Source organism: Trachemys scripta, unplaced genomic scaffold (genome assembly GCF_013100865.1).
Source record: "Trachemys scripta elegans isolate TJP31775 unplaced genomic scaffold, CAS_Tse_1.0 scaffold_26, whole genome shotgun sequence".
NCBI lineage: Eukaryota > Metazoa > Chordata > Testudines > Emydidae > Trachemys > Trachemys scripta.
Genome location: NW_023260511.1, coordinates 1518409 through 1542214, shown reverse-complemented (window position 1 = coordinate 1542214; position 23806 = coordinate 1518409). Strand labels below are relative to the sequence as shown.

Below are 23806 nucleotides of genomic sequence, written 5' to 3'. Positions count from 1 at the left end.
AAACTGAAGGAGAACTGCATATGTTCTGTGTATCCTGTTAAAAGAGGACCTGGTTTTATTATTTTATTTTTGATCTTTGGACTTTTTTTTCTTTCAGGTTAGCTTCCTTACTGCTTATTTCATCATAATTGGTGGAAGTCAATTTAAAAACCGATAAAGATGTTTCTGAATGTTACAATGTAGTTTCTTGTAATCTCCTCCACATACATAGCATAGCACTTTAGTGCACTGTGAACATGTAAAACTTCAGAAAAGTCCTATCAAGTGAAAAATACATAAGGAAAATAAGTGACACCAAATTAGGCAGCTAGACAGCACCATTGATGATAACTCCAGCTGCAGAAACTAAATGGCTGAATATGGTCAAACACACTGATTAGTGACCAGCTCCCAATAAAGCAAAACAATTACACAAAGTAATGTTAGGATGGAGTCAGACTCTGGCAAGGAAACAACGTGACTGAATCTGCAGCAAAGAAGAGAATCTCTAGGCCTTGTGTGACAGCAGACACAGATGGTAAATAATAATGTGTCTCTACACTATCAACTGCAATCCATGGGATGCAGCCTGTGGGAAGGGCAATGACCTACCAGGTACATAACCTCACAGAATGCTCAGGTGAATGGGTGAGCCCAGATACTGCAACATCCCTTTAAGGGGTGACACATAGTCTTTCTTTCAACTACACCCACCTCCGTGTGGGTGAAACCAGAACTTTGCTCACTCCCTGTCTCTCCCCAACTCTCTTGGCACCATTCAGTCCTGGGTAGTAGATAGAAAAGTGCAAGGACTATGGCCTGAACATGGGGATATTAATCCTTCTAGGCCCTTTACCAAGCCATGCAAGAGAGAAGTTTCTTAGCCCTCTTTTCCCTCTGTGTATGACAGCAAGGCAGAGTCTAGCACTAAATGTGGCTCCATTCTAATGACCTTAATATTACAGAAATACAGTGTGATTAACTTGTGAACATGCAAAAGTACTAAAATGTAGATAATATATCTGCTGATTATATTTTTAAGCTCGGGCTGCACCAGCTGAGATCAGAGATTACTCTGGTAAGTAATCTGAAAAATTCCATTTGGGCTACATGTGTCTTAGCCATACCTTATAACAGATTCATTTAGTTTCGAGAATAAAATCTGAACTAGGGTGAATTTCACCCACAGAGAACAGTGTTGCTATAAACATGATAATTACTGGTAAATGAAATTGTAATCTGGGAAGAATATTATGGTTTGTGGGACAAATGTCAGAAGCTGAAAGGTCAGAACAAAGATAGTAAATAATACATTTCATTTTAGAGTCCAGGTACTTTAAATACACTGTTGTTGTTTTTTTCCCCACACCACAGTTACTTTATAGTTTTATTCTGAAATATACTCACCTATAAAAAAAGTATCAAAAAGTGTAATTTTTGGAGTAAATATATTGTAAATGGAACATAATTGATGTATCTGCATTCTAACAAACCAAATCATCCTCCAGTCTAATCAACAGCATATGCATAGCCGGAGACTTTCAAAGACACAAAAGGGAGTTCAATACCCAACTTTCATTGACTTTCAGTGGGAATTGGGAGCCTAAACCCTTTAGTGCTTTTGAAAATCTCCGCCAAAATGAACAAGATAGTTAATCGGAGAACTAGTGGTGGGAGGCAGAGATCTGAGACCAAAAGCACAGTTATGCTCCTGCACCGAAGATAAGAGGACATTCCTAACATGCACACACCCAGCATAGCATTGTTCTCCTCCTGTGTTTTCACCAAGGTGGCAGGGATTAAAAGGAAGACGGGGGATGGGGGAAGAACATAATGACCAATAAATGGTACAAATTCTTTTGTCCAGTCACAAGAGGTAAGTGAAGAGGATTCACACATTCAGTGCTTCTTATTCTCTGAAAATAGAAAGCCTTATCCAGCCCTATCCACATTTCTAAAATGGGAGGAGGTGTGATGAGAACCACTGATTAGAAATAGACAGGAAAAAAAGAAATGTCTATCCACTAAAAAATGGAGGGTTGGTGAGAGGTGGGAAGAAGGGGAAAGGCTGGCACTGCAGGGAAATAAGATGTTACCCCACTGCATGACTCCAGTTCATGGAAGTGGCAGTTGCAAGTGTTTCCTCACCTGACATATCTTCAGTATGGAGGCCTGCAGAGATTCCGATGATGGATCCTATGCAACATGCAGCTACCATGTAATGCAGCATCACCCTGAGCTGTGCAGCTGCTTGGGAGAGAGAAAGTCCGTCCTCTACCAGAGCAAAGACAATGGCAGGCTCTGGAATGGGTTGGATTGTACAGCACTTAGCACAATGGGGTCCTGGTCTGTGACTAGGGCTCCTAGGTACTGTAGAAACACAAACAAATAATAATAAGGGAAATACTAATTATCAGAGACAGATCATCTGCCTGAGGAGAAGCAGAGGCAGGAGTGTGACCCACAGAGATCTCGTGTCTTTTGACTGGCAGCTATATATGCAGAACCACATGGTCTGTTCCTCTGGCCATAGCTGAGGGAGGGAGAAGAGAGAGATGTCCTCTATGGGGACAGGAAGGCTCTGGAGAGGGGAAAGAGTTTTCTCAAGGAGAGAGATTTCGTATTTCATGATGAGAGCCCCCTGTTAGCTGTCTCTCCCTCTCTTTTAACTTGGCTTTGCCACATCCCTGATCCTTTGTGGTTTTAATATCCTAGCAAAGGTATGTCTTCTTAAAGTGACCAAAAAACGGGGCAGAGGGAAAGTTGGCTTTTCTGCCCTTTTTAGCTTCTATATAATGGTTGAAGTAGGCCTGCATTTTCATGTATTTCTTCTTATACTTGCATTTTTACATGACAAATTCCAGCCCTGTCTAAACTAAAAGATTCTATGGTAACTGAGGAAGTATTGTAATTATGACATCAAAAGAGCCAAGACTGTGAAAGTCAAGCAGTTGAGAAAGAAAGGGATTTTTATTCAGACAATTTATAATACATTGGTGATTGTTTATTATTGTTGCTACTTAACTTCAATGACTAACATTTTGGAGGAAAAAAACCTCCTTGTTAAAGAGCAAATACCCTAATTCCCTTGATTACAACATGTGTAGTTAACCACATGCATCTTCTAAAACCCTCATCAAATCTTTCAGAAAACTAGAGAGATCAGAGTTGATATTCCTGTTAATCTGATATTCCTAAAATAAAAAGCAAGCAGGAATTCTAGGAAACTAGGCTTGTTCTCTTTTTAGTTTTTTCATGATGGATAAAGTAAGAGTGAAATGGCTTGTTTTCTTCTTGTTCCTTCTTCTGCTTATACTTTTACATTAAAATATCTTCCAGCTACGGCAGGACATTCTTTGTTGTATGCAGAACTGGTGAAATAACTACATCACAAAAGCTAAGAAAGCAAACACTGAGTTGTTGAAGGGGAAAGATTTTTTTTATTTTGAATGTCCAAAAATTGTTTGTTTTTTTTAAACATCTTCTAGAAACTGGGGAGGGAAATCAAGGTTGATATTCCTATTAATCTGATATTTCTAAGATAAACAGCAAGCAGGAATAGAATAGAATATACTTTCAGGCCCTGTTTATACAGCATGCAATGTGTATGTGAGGAGCATCTATCTATTTTGTTTTCTGAAGTCCTTTCAAGTTCACCATTAAGTTTTGTCATTTCTCACCTCTGTAACTCTACTGAAAGTAATTTATGAAGTTTTACACTTCTATAGAATCCTAGTGGATTTTTATCCATTTAAAAAATGGTTGCCGTCAATTCCATCTCCCTCGTTTAGAAAAAGAACAGTTTTTTCCACCGAATACTTTTCATTAAAAAAAACAAAACAACAACAACAAAAAACAGGACCTGGCAAGTGAGTTTTAGCTATTTTGTGAGGTGGGGAAGAGCAGAAGGTGAAGAAGGGTGGGTGTATTGTGACTGCTCTCACAGAAGAAGTGGGTCCCATGGAGGGAGGGGAGCATCTGCAGGGGAAGTGAGCAAGGAGGAGGGGTACAGAAGGGTCTCCAACTCATAGAACAGGAAGGGACCTCAGAAGGTCATCTAGTCCAACCCCCTGCTCGAAGCAGGACCATCCCCAGATCCCTAAATGGCCCCCTCAAGGATTGCACTCACAACCTAGGGTTTAGGAGGTCAATGCTCAAACCACTGAGCTATCCCTCCCTTACTGCCTGAAGGGTGGCATGTGGAGGCAGTTGGGAAGCCAGAATGAAGCCTAAGCAGGCACTTTGGCCTCTTGGAACCAACCGATGAACAAGTTAATGGCCAACGTTGTGGCCTGTGCTGTGGATTGGGTACACCAGAAGCCCCAGCCTCCAAGGATTTGGAGATGGAGACCTCAGCCACAGGCCAACCCAGCAGCAGGAGAAGAAGGAACAGCAATCACCACCAATGAGCTCTGGCCCCTTCTCCAAAGAACAAGACCAGATGCTGTTGCTGCTGTGTTTTCTGTGAGTGTGGATAACTGAGGAACTGAGAAGCACAAGGAGGAGAAAAGGGCCTTTTGAGATCAACATGTGGTCCTGGAGGAGAGGGAGGTTACCCAACAGGAGAAGGGACTAACTTCTCATGAGCAGGCCTTCTTCTGCTGGGTGAAGGGAGTTAAGGCTGCCTCTTCCCCTCCTGAACTTGTTCTGTTTAAAATAATAATAAAAATATAACTTGGCTTCTCAGGGTAGTATGCAAGGGGAGAGATTTGTCCAAAGCCATGTCTCCCTATCCGTGTTTTGTCCCTTGTTAGTTGGTGAGTCTGAGAACACGGCATTTACAGGAGCTCTCAAACAACACAACATGACTTTCCCCAGCCCTCGCCTCCTTGCTTGCTGTTGGGATGCCTTCTCCAAGCCCATGTGTGTTGCTCACCCTGTCTTTGGTAACTATATGCTCCACCTCATTGGCCATGGAACATGTGCCTTCCTACATTTCTGTTTTCTGAGGGGCACACAGCACCAAATGCAGCAAAGTCCCAGAATGAAGACCGTATGCATTGAACATGCATTACTAAGGCAGAACTGTAGCCAAAGCAGCATGACTGAGGTAGGCCTGGTCCTCCATTCTGCTTTATGGTCCTGACTTAATCCAGACACAATCCAGGCTTGTATTACAACAGTTTACTACTGCTGGCATGGCAGCAGCCCTTGAAAGGGGAAACCCTCCTCCAGGTATGTCATAAATTCTGTGCATCTGTGGTGTCCATCCTTATAAATGCTAGATATTGATTTTTAATTTTGATTGTAAAACCATATTCTCTGTATAAAGTTGCACTCTACTGTGCTATAAATGATCAGTTGTAATATCACTCAACCATCAAAGTGACAGGAGAATCCATCATCATCAACTCTAATACATTAGTGAAAAGCTACGCACTTCATGTACGTTTTGACCACCTTCTTGTCCATTTTATCCCCCCCAGATTCTGTTCCAAATCCTACAAATGTAGATCCCAATGCTACTGGTAAGTGAAACATTAATCTGAGAAAAATAGCATGGTTTGTGCTACAAATATTAGAACCTGAAGGGTCTGAAAGGCGATATAATTAATACATATCCTATTAGAATCCATGCATACACTGTAGTCATACAGCATAACAAGTACTGCAACGTTTGGCAATACAAAAAGTCTTTATTTTTCATACTGGTCTTATTTCTCATGGTTCATCCCCTCCCGTGACAGCTAGAATTGAATTTCCCATTTCAAAATCAGAAACTTCCATTCTGGAATGGAAACAGAAACACCCAATATGACATTTAAAAATTCTGATAGTGGGAGAGTTTGGAGAAGGGGAAAAGGAGAATATTGAGAACAGGAGAGGAGAGATAGTGTCTCTGGAAGGGACAGGGAAAAGATGGACTGATATTTGGGGAATGATGAAAAGGGGCGGAGGGAAGAAGAAGAAGGAAAAGGAGATGTTATTGCAGTGCAGGACTCCGACTGATGGAGGTAGCAGGTGCAATTGTTTCCTTACTTGGCATCGTTTCCATATGGAGGTCTGTAGATGTTCTGATGATGGATTATATGCAACATGCAGCTAATAAATTACTTAGTAACACTCTGAGCACCATGACTAAGTAGGGGATATTGCACAAATACAGTGTGATTAACTTGTGAACATGCAAAATTACTAAAATGTACATAATATATCTGCTGATTATATTTTTAAGCTCGGGCTGCACCAGTTGAGATCAGAGATTACTCTGGTAAATAATCTGAGAATTCCCATTGGGCTACATGTGTCTTAGCCGCACTTCATAACAGATTCATTTAGTTTGGAGAATAAAATCTGCACTATGCTGAATTTCACCCACAGAAAACACTGTTACAATAAACATGATAATTACTGGTAAATGAAATTGTAATCTGTGAAGAATATCATGGTTTGTGGGACAAATGTCAGAAGCTGGAAGTTCAGAACAAAGAGAGTAAATAATATATTTCATTTTAGAATTCAGGTACTTTAAACACGTACCTGACTCAGTGAAGTGAGAGCCTCTCTTCTGGAAACAGGATTTTAAGACTATAAGAAGTGATTTCCCAAATTCAAGCCTGTCTGGAAACACAGATTAAACAGCTGACTAATCACTTGTCTTCCATTGATCAAAAAGTTTCCCAGGAAAAAGAAAAAAAGCTCCAAACTATACACAGCATGCAGTTTGCCAGCAGAGATGAATTGGAACAATGGAAAGATCTCCTAGAGAAGAAACTTTCAACTTTACAGCCTACTCTGGAAATCAGTCATTTGGAAAAGAAATTAGAACAGCTAGAGAAATCAGGTAAGAGAAGACAATTTCAAAAATACATAGATAGGTAGATAGATAGATTTACATAAAATATATTTTTTTACCCCACAGTAGCAGAGAGGGGACAGATCAGGCTGGGCAGGAGATGCGATGAGCTACATCTTTCACAAATGAAAAGATACTGCCTTCAAAATCCTGCTTTTCATAAAAGCACTGGGTTATTCTCCTTCTCATCTCTATGAAAAAAAAAATCTTTTAAGAAACATCTATAATTCATTAAAATAAACTCTTTTTTATTATTTTTATTATTCTCTTCCTTATTATTAGAAAAGAAAACGGGTGAGCAGTTGAAAGCGGAGATCAAAAACAGTCTGGGGGCAACTGAGATGCTATTGGATGAGAAGTTAGGAAGTGTCCAAACACAGTTAGAAGCCTGGCTACAAAATCCCCTCTCGGGTCTAGAAACACAGATTAAACACCTAACTAATCAGTTGTCCTCCATGGATCAAAAAGTGTCCCAGGAAATAGAAAAAAAGCTCCAAACTATACACAGCATGCAGTTTGCCAGCAGAGATGAATTGAAACAATGGCAAAATCTCCTAAGGAAGAAACTTTCAACTTCACAGCCCACTCTGGAAATCAGTCATTTGGAAAAGAAATTAGAACAGCTAGAGAAATCAGGTAAGAGAAGACAATTTCAAAAATAAATACATACATATATTTATATATAATATAGTTTTTTACCCGGAGTAGCAGAGAAGGGACATATAAGGCTGTACTTGCATCAGTCATACACAAGCCCTCTCTGATGATGAGAGGAATATCTTCCCGGACTCTTACTGGATTCAGTTTAATTAGGTGAGGAATAACAAAAGAGGCTTCTAGCCAGTTTTAAAAGTTTTTGAAGTATAAAAAGAACCTGAGTGTCCCTTCCTCCCTTTGTATATCACTCAATGGCATAAAAACTATGTTAATGCAGAGGTACGCTTGCTTAGTGGTATGTCATTCCCTTGCAGTTCTCAGTTTACCTGATTGATCGATGAAGGCATGATTGTTTACAGCTGAAAGCACCGACAAGTTTTCAAGATAAGCAATATGTATATGCTTTTTTGTTAAGGGGGTGGCTTCCATGAATATCTGGAGTTCTATAGACATGGAGGTGCCAAGGATTAGTAGATTCTGCCTAATGCACAGAATTCCTGAATGGGGTTACTTATAGGCTAAGGACCAGAGTTCTGGACCTTAGAATCCACCATAATCTTTGTCAATATCATTAAGATTTTAAAGAATAGTTCATTTATATAAATGAATTAAATATACAAAAGGAGAAGGACTACAAGTGTTAATACGTACTAACAGGTACTAACGCAAATATTCTCCTTTAAGTTGCTCTGCATATGATCATATGTGGGGAGTGCTGCCTTGTGCTGCTTTATGGTAGAACCTTCTCCAAGCAGTGACTGCTGCAGCGCACGTGCACCCTCTCCAAACGCCCCCTTAGTGTCTCTCAATGGTCAATAGCCAGGTCCACCTGCAGAGGAGGATAGAAGAAGAATCGGGAGACCTGGTTCATCTTGGGTTATGCCAACCAATGCCCTCACCGCTTATGATCCTGAATGCCACCTCGTGGAAAGTGTGGCAGCCATTGGCTTTTTGGGACCTACGAGATCCAACCACAACAGTTTTTTGATTATCCATCTTATAGATGGAAGGGCTAAGTTTCCTCTAATGTGGATCCAGCGGGTAATAAATCCTCTGATCCATCTCCTCCTGATCCTGACACTGCTGAGAAAGCAAGGTATTTGCATGTAGCCACTTTCAGCAGCTAAAGTTCCCTTGCATCACATCGAAGTTGCAGTCTCCCTCTTCTCAGATCAGAGGCTGCTTTTCAGTGTTATAAAGTCTAATCTCTGCCCAAGTCACTGGATTCTTTTTATGTGTTTTATCATAGAATCATAGAATAACAGGGTTGGAAGGGACCTCAGGAGGTCATCTAGTCCAACCCCCTGCTCAAAGCAGGACCAATCACCAACTAAATCATCCCAGCCAGGGCTTTGTCAAGCCTGACCTTAAAAACCTCTAAGGAAGGAGATTCCACCACCTCCCTAGGTAACTCATTCCAGTGCTTCACCACCCTCCTAGTGAAAAAGTTTTTCCTAATATCCAATCTAAACCTCCCCCACTGCAACTTGAGACCATTACTTCTTGTTCTGTCATCTGCTACCACTGAGAACAGTCTAGATCCATCCTCTTTGGAACACCCTTTCAGGTAGTTGAAAGCAGCTATCAAGTCCCCCCTCATTCTTCTCTTCTGCAGACTAAACAATCCCAGTTCCCTCAGTCTCTCCTCCTAAGTCATGTGATCCAGCCCCCTAATTATTTTTGCTGCCCTCCACTGGACTCTTTCCAATTTGTCCACATCCTTCTTGTACTGTGGGGCCCAAAACTGAACACAGTACTCCAGATGAGGCCTCACCAATGTCGAATAGAGGGGAATGATCACGTCCCTCGATCTGCTGGCAATGCCCCTACGTATACAGCCCAAAATGCTGTTAGCCTTCTTGGCAACAAGGGCACACTGTCAACTCCATATCCAGCTTCTTGTCCACTGTAAACCCTAGGTCCTTTTCTGCAGAACTGCTGCTTAGCCATTCGGTCCTCAGTCTGTAGCAGTGCATGGGATTCTTCTGTCCTAAGCGCAGGACTCCGCAGTTTCCCTTGTTGAACCTCATCAGGTTTCTATTGGCCCAATCCTCTAATTTGTCTAGGTCCCTCTGTATCCGATCCCTACCCTCCAGCATATCTACCACTCCTCCCAGTTTAGTGTCATCTGCAAACTTGCTGAGGGTGCAGTCAGTCCACACCATCCTCCAGATCATTAATGAAGATATTGAACAAAACTGGCCCCAGGACCGACCCTTGGGGCACTCCGCTTGATACCGGCTGCCAGCTAGACATGGAGCCGTTGATCACTACCCATTGAGCCTGACGATCTAGCCAGCTTTCTATCCACCTTATAGTCCATTCATCCAGCCCATACTTCTTTAACTTGCTGGCAAGAATACTGTGGGAGACCGTATCAAGGGAGACCTTGCTAAAGTCAAGGAATAACACATCCACTGCTTTCCCCTCATCCACAGAACCACTTATCTCGTCACAGAAGGCAATTAGGTTAGTCAGCCATGACTTTCCCTTGGTGAATCCATGCTGACTCTTCCTGATCACTTCCCTCTCCTCTAAGTGCTTCAGAATTGATTCCCTGAAGACCTGCTCCATGATTTTTCCAGGGACTGAGCTGAGGCTGACTGGCCTGTAGTTCCCCGGATCCTCTTTCTTCCCTTTTTTAAAGATGGGCACTACATTAGCCTTTTTCCAGTCATCCGTGTCCTCCCCCGATCGCCATGAGTTTTCAAAGATAATGGCCAATGGCTCTGCAATCACATCCGCCAACTCCTTTAGCACTCTCGTATGCAGCACATCCGGCCCCATGGATTTGTGCTCATCCAGCTTTTCTAAATAGTCCTGAACCACTTCTTCCTCCACGGAGGGCTGGTCACCTCCTCCCCATGCTGTGCTCCCGAGTGCAGCAGTCTGGGATCTGACCTTGTTCGACTCAGTCAGGATTGCATCCCATTGTTTAAGAATCTGTTGAATGTCATTGATAAGACTTTCAATGTTATTCCTCTAAACATCAAGTGTAGCATTGCATGCTTCAATTACCAGATTAGTTTGGTGGATCATTGTAAATAGCTTCATCCACAAGGATGACATCAGAATACATTCAAATTTGGACATGTGCTTCTGAATAAACTGAAGTTCAGTTCGAGCCTGTGCAGTGAGATTGAGAGATTCAAGCTTATTTAAAGACTAATTTGTGGAAGTCAATTTAAAAACTGACAAAGATATTTATGTCTTTCTGTATTTGTACGAGTTTTTTCATGAAGTTGATGGATTTCCACTCCATATGGCTAAATGCAGTGCCTTGCATAATGACAGGTTTCAAAGTAGCAGCCCAGATCCTCTTTCTTCCCTTTTTTAAAGATGGGCACTACATAAGCCTTTTTCTAGTCATCCGGGACCTCGCCCGATCACCATGAGTTTTCAAAGCTAATGGCCAATGGCTCTGCAATCACAACTGCCAACTCCTTTAGCACCCTCGGATGCAGCGCATCCGGCCCAATGGATTTGTGCTCATCCAGCTTTTTTAAATAGTCCCGAACCACTTCTTTCTCCACAGAGGGCTGGTCACCTCCTCCCCATACTGTGCTGCCCACAAAGTCTGGGAGCTGACCTCGTTCGTGAAGAGAGAGGCAAAGAAAGCATTGAGTACATTAGCTTTTTCCATATCCTCTGTCACTAGGTTGCCTCCCTCATTCAGTAAGGGGCCCACACTTTCCTTGACTTTCTTCTTGTTGCTAACATACCTGAAGAAACCCTTCTTGTTACTCTTACCATCTCTTGCTAGCTGCAACTCCAAGTGTGATTTGGCCTTCCTGATTTCACTCCTGCATGTCTGAGCAATATTTTTATACTCCTCCCTGGTCATTTGTCCAATCTTCCACTTCTTGTAAGCTTCTTTTTTGTGTTTAAGATCAGCAAGGATTTCACTGTTCAGCCAAGCTGGTTGCCTGCCACATTTACTATTCTTTCTACACATTGGGATGGTTTGTTCCTGCAACCTCAATAACTATTCTTTAAAATACAGCCAGCTCTCCTGGACTCCTTTCCCCTTCATGTTATACTCCCAGGGGATCCTGGCCATCAGTTTCCTGAGGGAGTCAAAGTCTGCTTTTCTGAAGTCCCGGGTCCATATTCTGCTGCTCTCCTTTCTTCCTTGTGTCAGGATCCTGAACTCGACCATCTCATGGTCACTGCCTCCCACGTTCCCACCCACTTTTGCGTCCCCTACTAATTCTTCTTGTTTTGTGAGCAGCAGGTCAAGAAGAGCTCTGCCCCTAGTTGGTTCCTCCAGCACTTGCACCAGGAAATTGTCCCCTACACTTTCAAAAAGCTTCCTGGATTGTCTGTGCACTGCTGTATTGCTCTCCCAGTAGATATGCGGGTGATTGAAGTCTCCCATGAGAACCAGGGCATGCGATCTAGCAACTTCTGTTAGTTGCTGGAAGAAAACCTCGTCCCCTCATCCATCTGGTCTGGTGGTCTATAGCAGACTCCCACCATGACATCACCCTTGTTGCTCACACTTCTAAACTTAATCCAGAGACTCTCAGGTTTTTCTGCAGCTTCATACCAGAGCTCTGAGCAGTCATACTGCTCTCATACATGCAATCAACTCCCCCACCTTTTCTGCCCTGCCTGTCCTTCCTGAACAGTTTATAACCATCCATGACAGCACTCCAGTCATGTGAGTTATCCCACCAAGTCTCTGATATCATAGGCGTGCGCACGGGGTGTGCCAGGTGTGCCTGTGCACACTCTAATGCAGGGCAGTCAGAGCTGTGGGGGGCGGGGCTGCGTGCTCCCGCGGGGCTGTGTGTATGGCTCCGCGCTGAGCCAGACGCTGCTAGGAGCCTGAGGGGGGTTGGACAAGGGGCGGGGGCAGTCGGGAGACAGGGAGCAGGGTGGGGTGCTCTCACCTTGGGGGTAGCTCCTCCATCCCCAGCGTCCCTGCGTGCAGGGAGAGTCTCGGCAGAAACAACGCTGCCCGCTGCCTCCCTCCCAGCGCTGACCCGGTTCCCAGCCCATTGGCCAGGAACCCCGGCCAATGGGAGCTGTGGGGGGGGGGGTGCTAGAGCTCCCTGACCGCACCTCCCCAGCAGGGATGGGGAGGGAGCTGCTCCAGCTCCTCTTGCTCAGCCTGCCCCGCATCCCGGGGCTCAGCCACCTGGGACCAGTGCAGGGGCCGGGTCATTCTTGGCCAGCATGGTGGGGAGGGTTTGTCTGAGCGCCAGGCAAGGAGGTTATGAGGGGGGCAGGCCGCCTCTGATTCCCCCACCAACCCCAGCTGTGACGCTGGCTCAGCCCAGGCAAGGCAATTAGCCCCCACCTAGCAGGCCGGTGAGTGTGGCTGGGGGCCAGGCAGGTGGGGGCGCTGGGTCTCTGGGGATGGTTCTGGGCAGTGGGGATCTATGTGAGGTACTCCTGGGCCCCAGGGGGAATGAAAACAGCCCAGGTCCCCCTCCTGCAGCGTTCTTTGCTTCCCTGCCGAAAGCGAAGGAGAAACAGGGGTGTGTGATTGGGAATGTTCATGGCACAGTTTGGGGGCATTACCCCCCAAATAGAGGTGGGGGGTGGAGGGCCACATGGGATGCAAGGTCACGCCACTGCCCCCCCTTTCTGTGAATACAGAGTTGCTGCAGCCCTGCTGAAAAAAGAAGGTGCTGCTCAGGTTCCTGGACTTTGCAGCTGGACACGACCTTCTGGGTCCTAGGGCTGGTTGAGCTCCCTTCTGTGTTCTAGGAGCCATCCTTCATTTTGTACAACAGTGAGTTGTGGGGCGGGGCAGAGCAGGGGAAAAGAGGCAGGGGGGAAAGATGGGGGTGGGATGGGGAGGAGATGGAGTGGTGGGGAAGGGGCATGGGATGGGAAAGAGAAGAGAATGGGGGAAGTGGGGGCAGGGGGGAAGGAAGGTGGTGGGATGGAGAGGAGATGGAGCTGTGGGAAAGAGGCATGGGATGGGGAAGAGATGAGGATAGGGGAAGCGGGGGCATGGGGAAAGAGGCAGTTTGGGAAGGAAGAGGATGGGATGCGGAAGAGATGGAACGGTGGGGAAGGGGCATGGGATGGGGAAGAGAAGGGGATAGGGGAAGTGGGGGCCCAGTGTGCAGATCCCCTTGGCAGCAGCTGAGGCTCCCCTGTTCAGCAGGCCCTTCAAACCCTCACTCTGACAAGCCCCACCTTTCCTGCATCTGTACCACCCTGATGAACCCCCCCAGACACCCTCCCCACTGAGCCCCAACCACCTCCACCCAGACCCCCACCCAAATGAACCCCACCTCCCCTGCACCCAGACCCCCCCACTGAGTTCCAACCACTTTCACTTGGTCCCCCCACAGACTCCCATTACCCCTACACCTGGAATCTCCCTGTACATCCAGATCCCCCACTGAGTTGCCTGCACCCAGACTGCCCCAAACAGAACCCTCTTACCCCCGCCCAGCCAATCACCACCTCCCCAGCACTACACATGACCTTTGTTGACTTACATTAGTCATAGCGCTCTTCCACCACTGTGCTCCAGCTTGGTTGGTGCTCTCTGCACTCGCCCTGGAAGTGCCATCACGCCATTGGTCAAGGGGATGTCCAGGGGGTGGGATTTGGTGGGGACTCTGTTCTGAGCTGCGGCGTGGTGAGGGGGCTGGGCCGGGCGGGTTGGATATAGGCCAGAGGGTCTCGGGGGCAGTCAGGGGATGGGGAGCGGTTGGATAGGCATGGGAGTCCTGGGGGTCTGTCTGGGAGCAGGGGTGTGGTTAAGGGTCGGGGCAGTCAGGGGACAGGTAGGGGGTAGGGTCCTAGGAAGGCAGTTACAGTGGGGGGGAGGTCTCAGGAAGGGGCAGTCAGGGGACAAGGAGCAGGGGGGGTTGGGAGTTCTGAGGGGGGCAGTCGGGGGCGGGAAGTAGGAGGGAGTGGATGGGGGCGGGTCTAGGGAAGGGCGGGGGCAGGGCTAGGGTGGGGCTCCCTGGGTGCACACCCTAATGAAATGTGCTGCGCACACCTATGTCTGATATTTCAATTGCGTCATAGTTCGTTGACTGTGCCAGGACTTCCAGTTCTCCCTGCTTGTTTCCCAGGCTTCTTGCATATGTGTATAGGCACTTAAGATAACTCACAGATCGTTCCGTTTTCTCAGTATCAGAGAGGAATCCCCACCCTGCTGCACTCTCCTGCTCGTGCTTCCTCCCGGTATCCCATTTCCCCACTTACCTCAGGGCTTTGGTCTCCTTTCCCCAGTGAACCTAGTTTAAAGCCCTCCTCACTAGGTTAGCCAGCCTGCTTGGAAAGATGCTCTTCCCTCTCTTCGTTAGGTGGAGCCTGTCTCTGCCTAGCACTCCTCCTTCCTGGAACGCCATCTCATGGTCAAAGAATCCAAAGCCTTCTCTCCGACACCACCTGCGTAGCTATTCATTGACCTCCACGATTCAACAGTCTCTACCCCGGCCTTTTCCTTGCACAGAGAGGATGGACGAGAACACCACTTGCGCCTCAAACTCCTTTATCTTTCTTCCCAGAGCCACATAGTCTGCAGTGATCCACTCAAGGTCATTCTTGGCAGTATCATTGGTGCCCACGTGGAGAAGCAGGAAGGGGTAGCGATCCGAGGGCTTGATGAGTTTTGGCAGTCTCTGTCACATTGTGAATCCTAGCTCCTGGCAAGCAACAGACCTCTCGGTTTTCCCAGTGGTGGTGGCAGATAGTTGACTCAGTCCCCCTGAGGAGGGAGTCCCCGACCACCACCATCCTCCTCCTTATCTTGGGAGTGGTGGTCATGGAACCTCCATCCCTAGGACAGTGCATCTTATGCTGTCCAATCGGTGGAGTGTCCTTCTGCTCCCTTCCCTCAGATGTATCATCTAGTCCACTCTCCACATTAGTACCTGTGGAGAGAACATGAAAATGGTTGATCACCTGTATCTCCATTGCTGGTACATGGACACTCCTCTTTCTTCTTCTGGAGGTCACATGCTGCCAAATTTCTTCACCGTCCCTCTGTCCCCGCTGTGCAGCCAGCTCTGATTCTTCAGAATGTTGTGCCCGTAGAAGCATATCCTGACACCTGTCCAGGAAATCTTCATTTTCTCTTATGTAATGCAGGGTCGATACTTGTTTCTCCAGACCGCGAACCTTCTCTTCCAATATGGAGACCAGCTTGCACTTTGTATAGACAAAGTCGCTTCTGTCCTGTGGAAGAAAGACAAACATGGCACAACCTGTGCAAGTTACAACAGCTTAATGCTCACCTTCCATATTACCTTCCTTCTAAGAGCTTCCTCAGATGTTGCAGTATCTACTCAGACAAACCCGAAAGATGAAAGCCTCAGTGGGTGCTCCCCAGGCAAACTCCCAGGCAAACTCCCTCTGTTAGCCTCCGCTGTTCGCCTGAGTAGGGGAGAGAGGCCATCTCCGGCTGGAGGAGGAGCAATGATAGGCATTGGACTTGGGTGGAGATGGCAAATACTAGCAGATCCCCCAAGAGAAGCAGAGGCAGGAGTGGGTGTGCCCAGCAGAGACCCCTCTCTTTGATAGGGAGCATGTATTTTCTGTCATGCAGCACCACAGCGTCCATGCCTCAGCCCATAGTGTGTGATGATGTGGAGAGGGATGACCTCTAGGGAGACAGAGGGGCCTTGGAGGAAGAAGGGGGTGTACTTAAGGATAGAAAGAAGGGTTTTTATTTTATTTTATTTTATTGTTCCTGTCCTCAGGCTGCTGAGTGCTGTCTCTCCACCTGTTCCCAATCTGACCTTGTCACACTTGGCATATGTTGTAGTTTTTGGATCATTAACACAAAGTCCGTTTTTTAAGGTGAGCTGCAAAGGGACGAAGTAGGGCTCATTCCCTTTTTAGCTTTTTCATGATGAAGAAAGTAGGTTTGAAATGGCTTGCTTTTTTCTTTTCCTTTCTTCTGCTTATTTTTTATATTAAAACTCTGTCCTGTCTGGGCTGGAAGACTAAATTGTGTGTTGAACCAGTGAAATAGCTACATCACAAAAGATAGGAAAGTACACACTGAGGGTGGGTGCATCTTGGCTGCTCTGTCAGATGAAGTGGGTCCCATGGAGGGAGGGGAGCATCTGCAGAGAGCAGCAGAGGAAGTGAGAAAGGAGGTGGGAGGATGGGGGCACAGAGGGTTCTCCCACTGCCTGTAAGGAAGGGGAAAGACACACTCAGGAGTAGGTTTGACATGTGGTGGCAACTGGGGAGTCAGGATGAAGTCTAAGCAGATACTTTGGCCTTTGAACCAACTCATGCACATGTTAATGGCCAAGAATACAGCCTGCTTTGCAGTTGTGAGTTGTGGTACACCAGCCACCCCAGCTCTCAAGGTTTTGGAGATGAGGACCACAGCCTCAGGATAACCCAGCAGCAGGAGAAGAAGGAACAGCAAAGTAGAAATTGCCACCAATGAGCCCTGGCCCCTTCTCCAAAGAAGACCAGGTGCTGTTGGTGCTGAGTTTTCTGTGTGTGTGGACAGCTGAGGAGCTGAGAAGCACAAGGAGGAGAGAAGGGCCTTTTGAGATCAACATGTGGTCCTGGAGGAGAGGGAGCGGGAAGTTACCCAGCAGGAGAAGAACCTAACTTCTCATGAGCAGGCCTTCTTCTGCTGGAAGAAGGGAGTTAAGGCTTCCTGTCCCCCCACCCCACGAACCTCTTCTGTTTAAATTAATAATAAAACTATATGTTAAGATGGTGTCTTGGGTAAGTTTGCAGGAGGAGGGATTTGTTCAGCCCTATGTTTCTCTACCCATGCTTTGTCTGTGATTTTTTTGGGGGGGGAGTCTGAGAGCACTTCATTTATGGGAGTTTTCAAACAAAAAACAACTTTACTTTCCCCAACCCTCTCCCCTTTGGGCTGCTGTTGGGGTCTTTCTCCAAGCCCACACTGTGTTACTGGCCATATCTGTGGCTACTCCCTCCTCCACTTCATTGGACATGGTCCTTCCTCCATTTCTGTTTCTGAGGGGCACACAGCACCAAATGTAAGCAAAGTCCCCAACGGAGTAAAGACCTATGTGTGGAACAGGCATTTCTAAGGCAGAGCTGTAGCCAATGCAGAGGTAGGCCTGAACCCCACTTCTGCTTTTTGGTCATGACTTAGGCCACACACAGTCCAGGCTTGTATTACAACCGTGTGCTACTACTTCATGGCAGCAGCCCCAAAAAGGAGAGAATCGTCCTCTAAATATGTTGTCAATTCTCTGCATCTGTGGTGTCCATCCCTGTAAATGTTAGATATTAATGTGAAATTTCTCTTGTAAACCTGTATTTATGTATAAAATTGTAATCTACAGGGATAGAAATCATCAGTTGTAATATCACTCCCCATCAAAGCAACGGGAGAATCGATAATCATCATCAACTGTAATAGAGTAGTGATAAACTATTCACTTCATCTACATTTTGCCCACCTTTGTATCCTTTGTTTTCTAGATGCTGTTCGAAATCGTAGAAATACAAATTCCAATGCTCCTGGTAAGTGAGACTTCAATCTGTGAAAAATACCATGGTTTGTGAAACACATATCGCAATTTGGAGGGTCTGGATGGAGATATAATACATTTCCAATTAGAATCCATGTAAATTAATATAGTGTAGTCACACTGCAAAACAACCACTGAAATATTTGGCAAAACTAAAAGTTTTTCTCTTTCATACTGGTCTAGTTTCTCATTTTTCATCCCCTCTCCTCACAGCTAGAATTGAATTTTCCATTTCAAAATCTGCAATTACCACTTTTTCATGAAAGCAGAAACACAGAATAAGGGATTTTAAAATTCTGATCCTGGGAGAGTTTAGATTGGGGGAGAGGTGGAGTACTGAGGAGAGGAAAGGGGAGATAGTGTCTCTGGAAGGGACAGGGAGAAGATGGACAAGTATTTGTAGGATGATGAGAAGGGGAAGGAGAGAAGAAGGAGGAGGCAAAGGAGATGTTACTGCATTGCATTATTCTGATTCAAGGAAGTGGCAGGTGCAATTGTTTTCTAACCGGGCACCTTTTCCATTTGGAGGTCTACACAGGTTCTGATGATGGATTATATGCAACATGCAGTTACCACATGATATAGTAACACCCTGAGAACCATAGAATCATAGCATATCAGGGTTTCAAGGGACCTCAGGAGGTCATCTTGTCCAACCCCTTGCTCAAAGCAGGACCAACCCCCAACTAAATCATCCCAGCCAGGGATTTGTCAAGCCTGACCTTAAAAACCTTTAAGGAAGTAGATTCCACCACCTCCCCAGGTGCTTCATCACCTACTCCTGTTGTGTATTTGGTTGTCGTGGTAATAGAATCTTGTTGTTGCTATGGCAACTGAGTTAGATTATTAGGGGACAGCCCAGCCAGTTTTGGCTGGTTCTGGTTTAGTTTAGTGTGTGGCAATAAGTGGCTGGTTACAAGGTTCATAGCTCTCTGTGTCTCCAGTGATTTCTTCCTAAAACTGCTACATCCAAGGATATAACAACATGGCGACGTGGTGGGATGTCTGTGCTGCCCCAGCAACAGAAGGAAGTAGAAGTCAAGGTCCAAAAAACCCTTTTTGCTGCTAGAAGGGCGTGAGAACTGGCTTGTTTGCACTGACTGTGGAAACTGAAACTTAAACCATGGCGAAACTTAAACCATGGCTAAACTTACAGGGCTACTGGAACCTTTTGAGGAGACTATAGTGCAATGGCACATATATACTGAGTGTTTTGAGCTTTTTGTTATTACAAATGACATTACAGAAGAAAAGAAGGTGCCAATATTCTTAAGTGTTGTAGTGGCTAAGACCTACTCCCTGCTATGCAGTTTACTACACCGTGCTAAGCCAGAGACCAAATCTTACAGTGACTTTGTGGAAATTCTGTGGTCCCATTTTTCTCCAAAACCATTGGTAATTGCTGAAAGATATAGGTTCAACAAAAGAGCCCAGAAAGTAGACGAAACAGTTGTACAATTTGTAGCAACTTTGAGAATGCTTGCAGAACACTGTGAATTTAAGGAGATACTAAATGACGCCCTACGTGCAGGTTAGTGTGTGGCCTGCACAGTGAAGCTATACGGAAGCGCCTATTGATAGAGGTTCAGCTTACCTTACAGAAGGCTGCTGACATTGCGGTCTCTATGGAACTGGCAACAAAGGAGGCGCAATCCATCGGTGCATCCCCTAGGGTGCATAAGGTGTCACAAGAACCTACCCACAAAACTCTGGGGAGTCAGGAATGTTACCACTGTGGTAAGCCAGGTCACCATGCATCAGAATGCTGGTGTAAGGACCTGGTGTGTCGACACTGTGGCAAAAAGGGACACATCAAGTGTGCCTGTAAACAAAAGAAAAAGAGGCCTGTGGTCTTGCCGACCAAAAAGGGAAATCTGCATACCCTAGAGCAGACCCAGGATGACCAAGGAGACATTTCATCACAAGAAGAGCCACTCCACGTTTTGTCTTTGGCAGTGGGCTCACATAAATACTGGGTAACCCCGTTGTTGGACAGCGAACATATATGCATGGAACTGGACCCTGGTGCAGCCGTCTTGCTGGTTTCTGAGGCTGTATATAAAGAAAAACTTCAGCATCTTCCTCTGAAAGCAACAAAAAGAGTTCTGAAGACATATATGGGAGATGCTGTGCCCATATTGGGCACTACTGATGTTAAGGTGGAGCTCAATGGACAGGCTGCTAAATTGCCACTGTTTGTGGTGAGAGGTAATTATCCAGCCTTAATGGGTAGTTCATGGCTTAGGAAGATCCAGCTGAACTGGGCAGAAGTGCACTGAATGACTAAAGAAGAAACCAGTCTGCCTGCTATACTAAGGAAACATGCTGCTGTTTTTGGAGACGATCTGGGAAGTATGAAGGGAATCACTGTGACATTGAACATTAAACCTGACAGTCAACCAAATATCTAAAAGCCAGAACTGTGCCATATGCCATCAGGCCAAAGGTTGAAGCGGACCTGGAGTGCCTGGTCACAAAAGGAGTCCTAATACCAGTTACCCATAGCCCATGGGCAACTCCTATTGTTCAAATAGTGAAGAAAGATGGCTCCCTCTGGATTTGCGGTGATTTTAAAGTCACTGTCAACCCACTGTTGTGTGCAGAGCAATACCCACTTCCCCGCGTCGATGACCTCTTTGCAGGCCTGGTTGGGGGACAAAAGTTCAGTAAGATTGATCTGAGTCAAGCGTATTTACAGAGGCACATCGATGAAAAGTCCCAAGACTATTGTGACGCATAAGGGGCTTTATCGATACTGTCACCTACCCTTCGGAATAACGTCTGCTCCCGCCCTCTTCCAGAGGGCTATGGACCAGATCTTGTTGGCTTGCCAGGAGTCCAGTGCTATCTGGACGACATCCTGGTCACTGGAAGGAATGAGGAGGATCACCTAAAGAATTTAGAGGCTACCCTACAAAAACTGGAAGAGTATGGCCTACGAGTCCACAAAGATAAGTGTGAATTCTTCCAGCCCTCTGTTGAATATTTGGGACACATCATTGATGCTACAGGTCTTCGTCAGACCCCTGCAAAAGTTAAGGCTATTGTGAAGGCTCCCCCTCCTTGAAATGTTAGCCAGCTTTGCTTATTTCTAGGACTATTGAACTATTATGGAAAGTTCATCTCACAGTTAGCCACATTGCTAAAACCACTTCACGAACTCCTTGGGCATAACAAGGCCTGGAAGTGGACTGAGGCCTGTGATGTTGCATTTAACAAAGCTAAGGATGCATTGCTAAATTCTGAAGTTCTGACGCACTTTGATCCATCCTTACCCCTACAGTTGGCCTGTGATGCACCCCCTTATGGAGTGGGTGCAGTCGTGTCACACATTATGCCTTCGGGAGAAGAGAGAGACCTATTTATTTTGCTTCACGCACTCTAAGCAAAGCAGAAATTAACTATGTCAAAATTGAACGTGAGGCATTGGGAATAGTTTTCGGAATTCGGAAGTTTCATCACTACCTGTTCGGACGGAAGTTTACTCTTCTCACAGACCATCGACCACTGACTTCAATTTTTGGACCCCACACAGGCATTCCCCCATTAGCTGCTAGTCGTATTCAACATTGGGCGTTGTTGCTTTCCGCGCACACCTATGAAATCAAATATCAGAAATCCACTCTCCATGGCAATGCGGATGGTCTCTCAAGGCTGCCTTTGCCAGTCAAACATGAGTATATTGCCCAGAAGGAAATCTTTTACTTTGAACAGGTAGAGAATACACCCATCCCCGCTACTCAGGTAAAGAAGGCAACTTGAGTTGACACAGTATTGTCCCAAGTTATGGACTGGTGATGCATGGAACGCACCTCTCCGTTCTCACCCGACCTTGTTACCTACATGTCCAGGAGGATGGAGTTATCAATCCAATCTGGTTGTTTGTTGTGGGGGAGATGTGTCATTATCCCACCACCACTGAGATCACAGATGTTAGAACAGCTCCATTCCGGTCACTGTGCGCATGAAGGAAATTGTGCGAAGCTATTTTTGGTGGCCTGGATTGGACAGTGCTATTGAAGAGAAGCCAAGAGCTTGTATGTCATGTGAGGGTGTGAGGAATGCACCCCAGTGGGCACTCCTACACCCATGGGACTGGCCTGAAAACCCATGGCAACATATTCATGTTGACTTCGCTGGCCCACTTGAAGGAAGAATGTTCTTGGTGGTGGTAGATGCCCATTCTAAATGACCAGAAGTCTCTATAATGCAGTCTACTACTGCAGAGAGTACTATCCAAAAACTACAAGGACTCTTTAGTTGTTTTGGTCTGCCAGAACAATTTGTGAGTGACAATGGACCGCAGTTTCAAAATTTTATGAAGGCAAATGGGATACACCACATCACTTCAGCACCATATCATCCATACACCAATGGATTAGCTGAAAGATTTGTGCAGACAATGAAACAAGCTTTGAAATCGACAAGGGAACAATTATCCATTCCAACGTGTTACTGGCCCTATCTGTGGCTACTCCCTCCTCCACTTCATTGGACATGGGCCTTCCTCCATTTCTGAGGGGCACTCAGCACCAAATGCAAGCAAAGCCCCTAATGGAGTAAAGACCTGTGTGTAGAACATAATTTCTACAGCAGGGCTGTAGCCAAAGCAGAGGTAGGCCTGAACCCCACTTCTGCTTTTTGGGCCTGACTTAGGCCAGACACAGTCGAGGCTTGTATTACAACCGTGAGCTACTAATGCATGGCAGCAGCCCCGAAAAGGAGAGAACCGTCCTCTAAACATGTTGTAAATACTATGCATCTGTATTGTCCATCCCTGTAAATGTTAGATATTGATATTTAATTTCTCTTGTAAATCTGTATTTTCTGTATAAAATTATAATCTACGGGGATAGAAATTATCAGTTGTAATAGTATCGGGGGTAGCCGTGTTAGTCTGTATCTACAAAAACAACAAGGAGTCAGGTGGCACCTTAAAGACTAACAGATTTATTTGGGCATAAGCTTTCATGGGTAAAAACCTCACTTCTTCAAATGGATAGAGTGAAAGTTACAGACGCAGGCATTATATACTGACACATGAGGAGAAGGGAGTTACTTCGCAAGTGGAGAACCAGTGTTGACAGGGCCAATTCAATCAGACTGATGTAGTCCACTCCCAATAATAGATGAGGAGGTGTCAATTCCAGGAGAGGAAAAGCTGCTTCTGTAATGAGCCAGCCACTCCCAGTCCCTATTCAAGCCCAGATTAATGGTGTTAAATTTGCAAATGAATTTTAATTCTGCTGTTTCTCTTTGAAGTCTGTTTCTGAAGTTTTTTTGTTCAATAATAGTGACTTTTAAATCTGTAATAGAATGACCAGGGAGATTGAAGTGTTCACTTACTGGCTTTTGTATGTTACCATTCCTGATGTCCGATTTGTGTCCATTTATTCTTTTGCGGAGGGACTGTCCAGTTTGGCCAATGTACATGGCAGAGGGGCATTGCTGGCACATGATGGCATATATAACATTAGTAGATGTGCAGGTGAATGAGCCCTTGATGGTGTGGCTGATGTGGTTGGGTGCTCTAATGGTGTCGCCAGAGTAGATATGGGGACAGAGTAGGCAATGAGATTTGCTACAGGGATTGGTTCCTGGGTTGGTGTTTCTGTGGTGTGGTGTGGTGTGTAGTTGCTGGTGAGTATTTGCTTCAGGTTGGGGGGTTGTCTGTAAGCGAGGACTGGCCTGCCTCCCAAGGTCTGTGAGAGTGAGGGATCATTTTCCAGGATAGGTTGTAGATCGTGGATAATGCACTGGAGAGGTTTTAGCTGGGGGCTGTATGTGATGGCCAGTGGTGTTCTGTTATTGTCCTTATTGGGCCTGTCCTGTAGTAGGTGATTTCTGGGTACCCGTCTTGTTCTGTCAATCTGTTTCCTCACTTCCCCAGGTGGGTATTGTAGTTTTAAGAATGCTT

At 45.7% G+C, this 23806-nt stretch overlaps 1 protein-coding gene across 1 annotated transcript in view; it reads left to right on the top strand.

Annotated features, from left to right (window-relative positions):
• The first annotated feature begins 6614 nt into the window (after positions 1-6614).
• LOC117870309 (girdin-like) overlaps positions 6615-23806 on the top strand; it is a 94235-nt gene continuing 77043 nt past the window's right edge. The window contains exons 1-3 of the mRNA XM_034757412.1: positions 6615-6763; positions 7058-7411; positions 17840-17881. Coding sequence (XP_034613303.1) covers positions 6637-6763; positions 7058-7411; positions 17840-17881 — 523 coding nt within the window. The 5' untranslated portion in view covers positions 6615-6636. The remainder of the gene's footprint in view (positions 6764-7057; positions 7412-17839; positions 17882-23806) is intronic.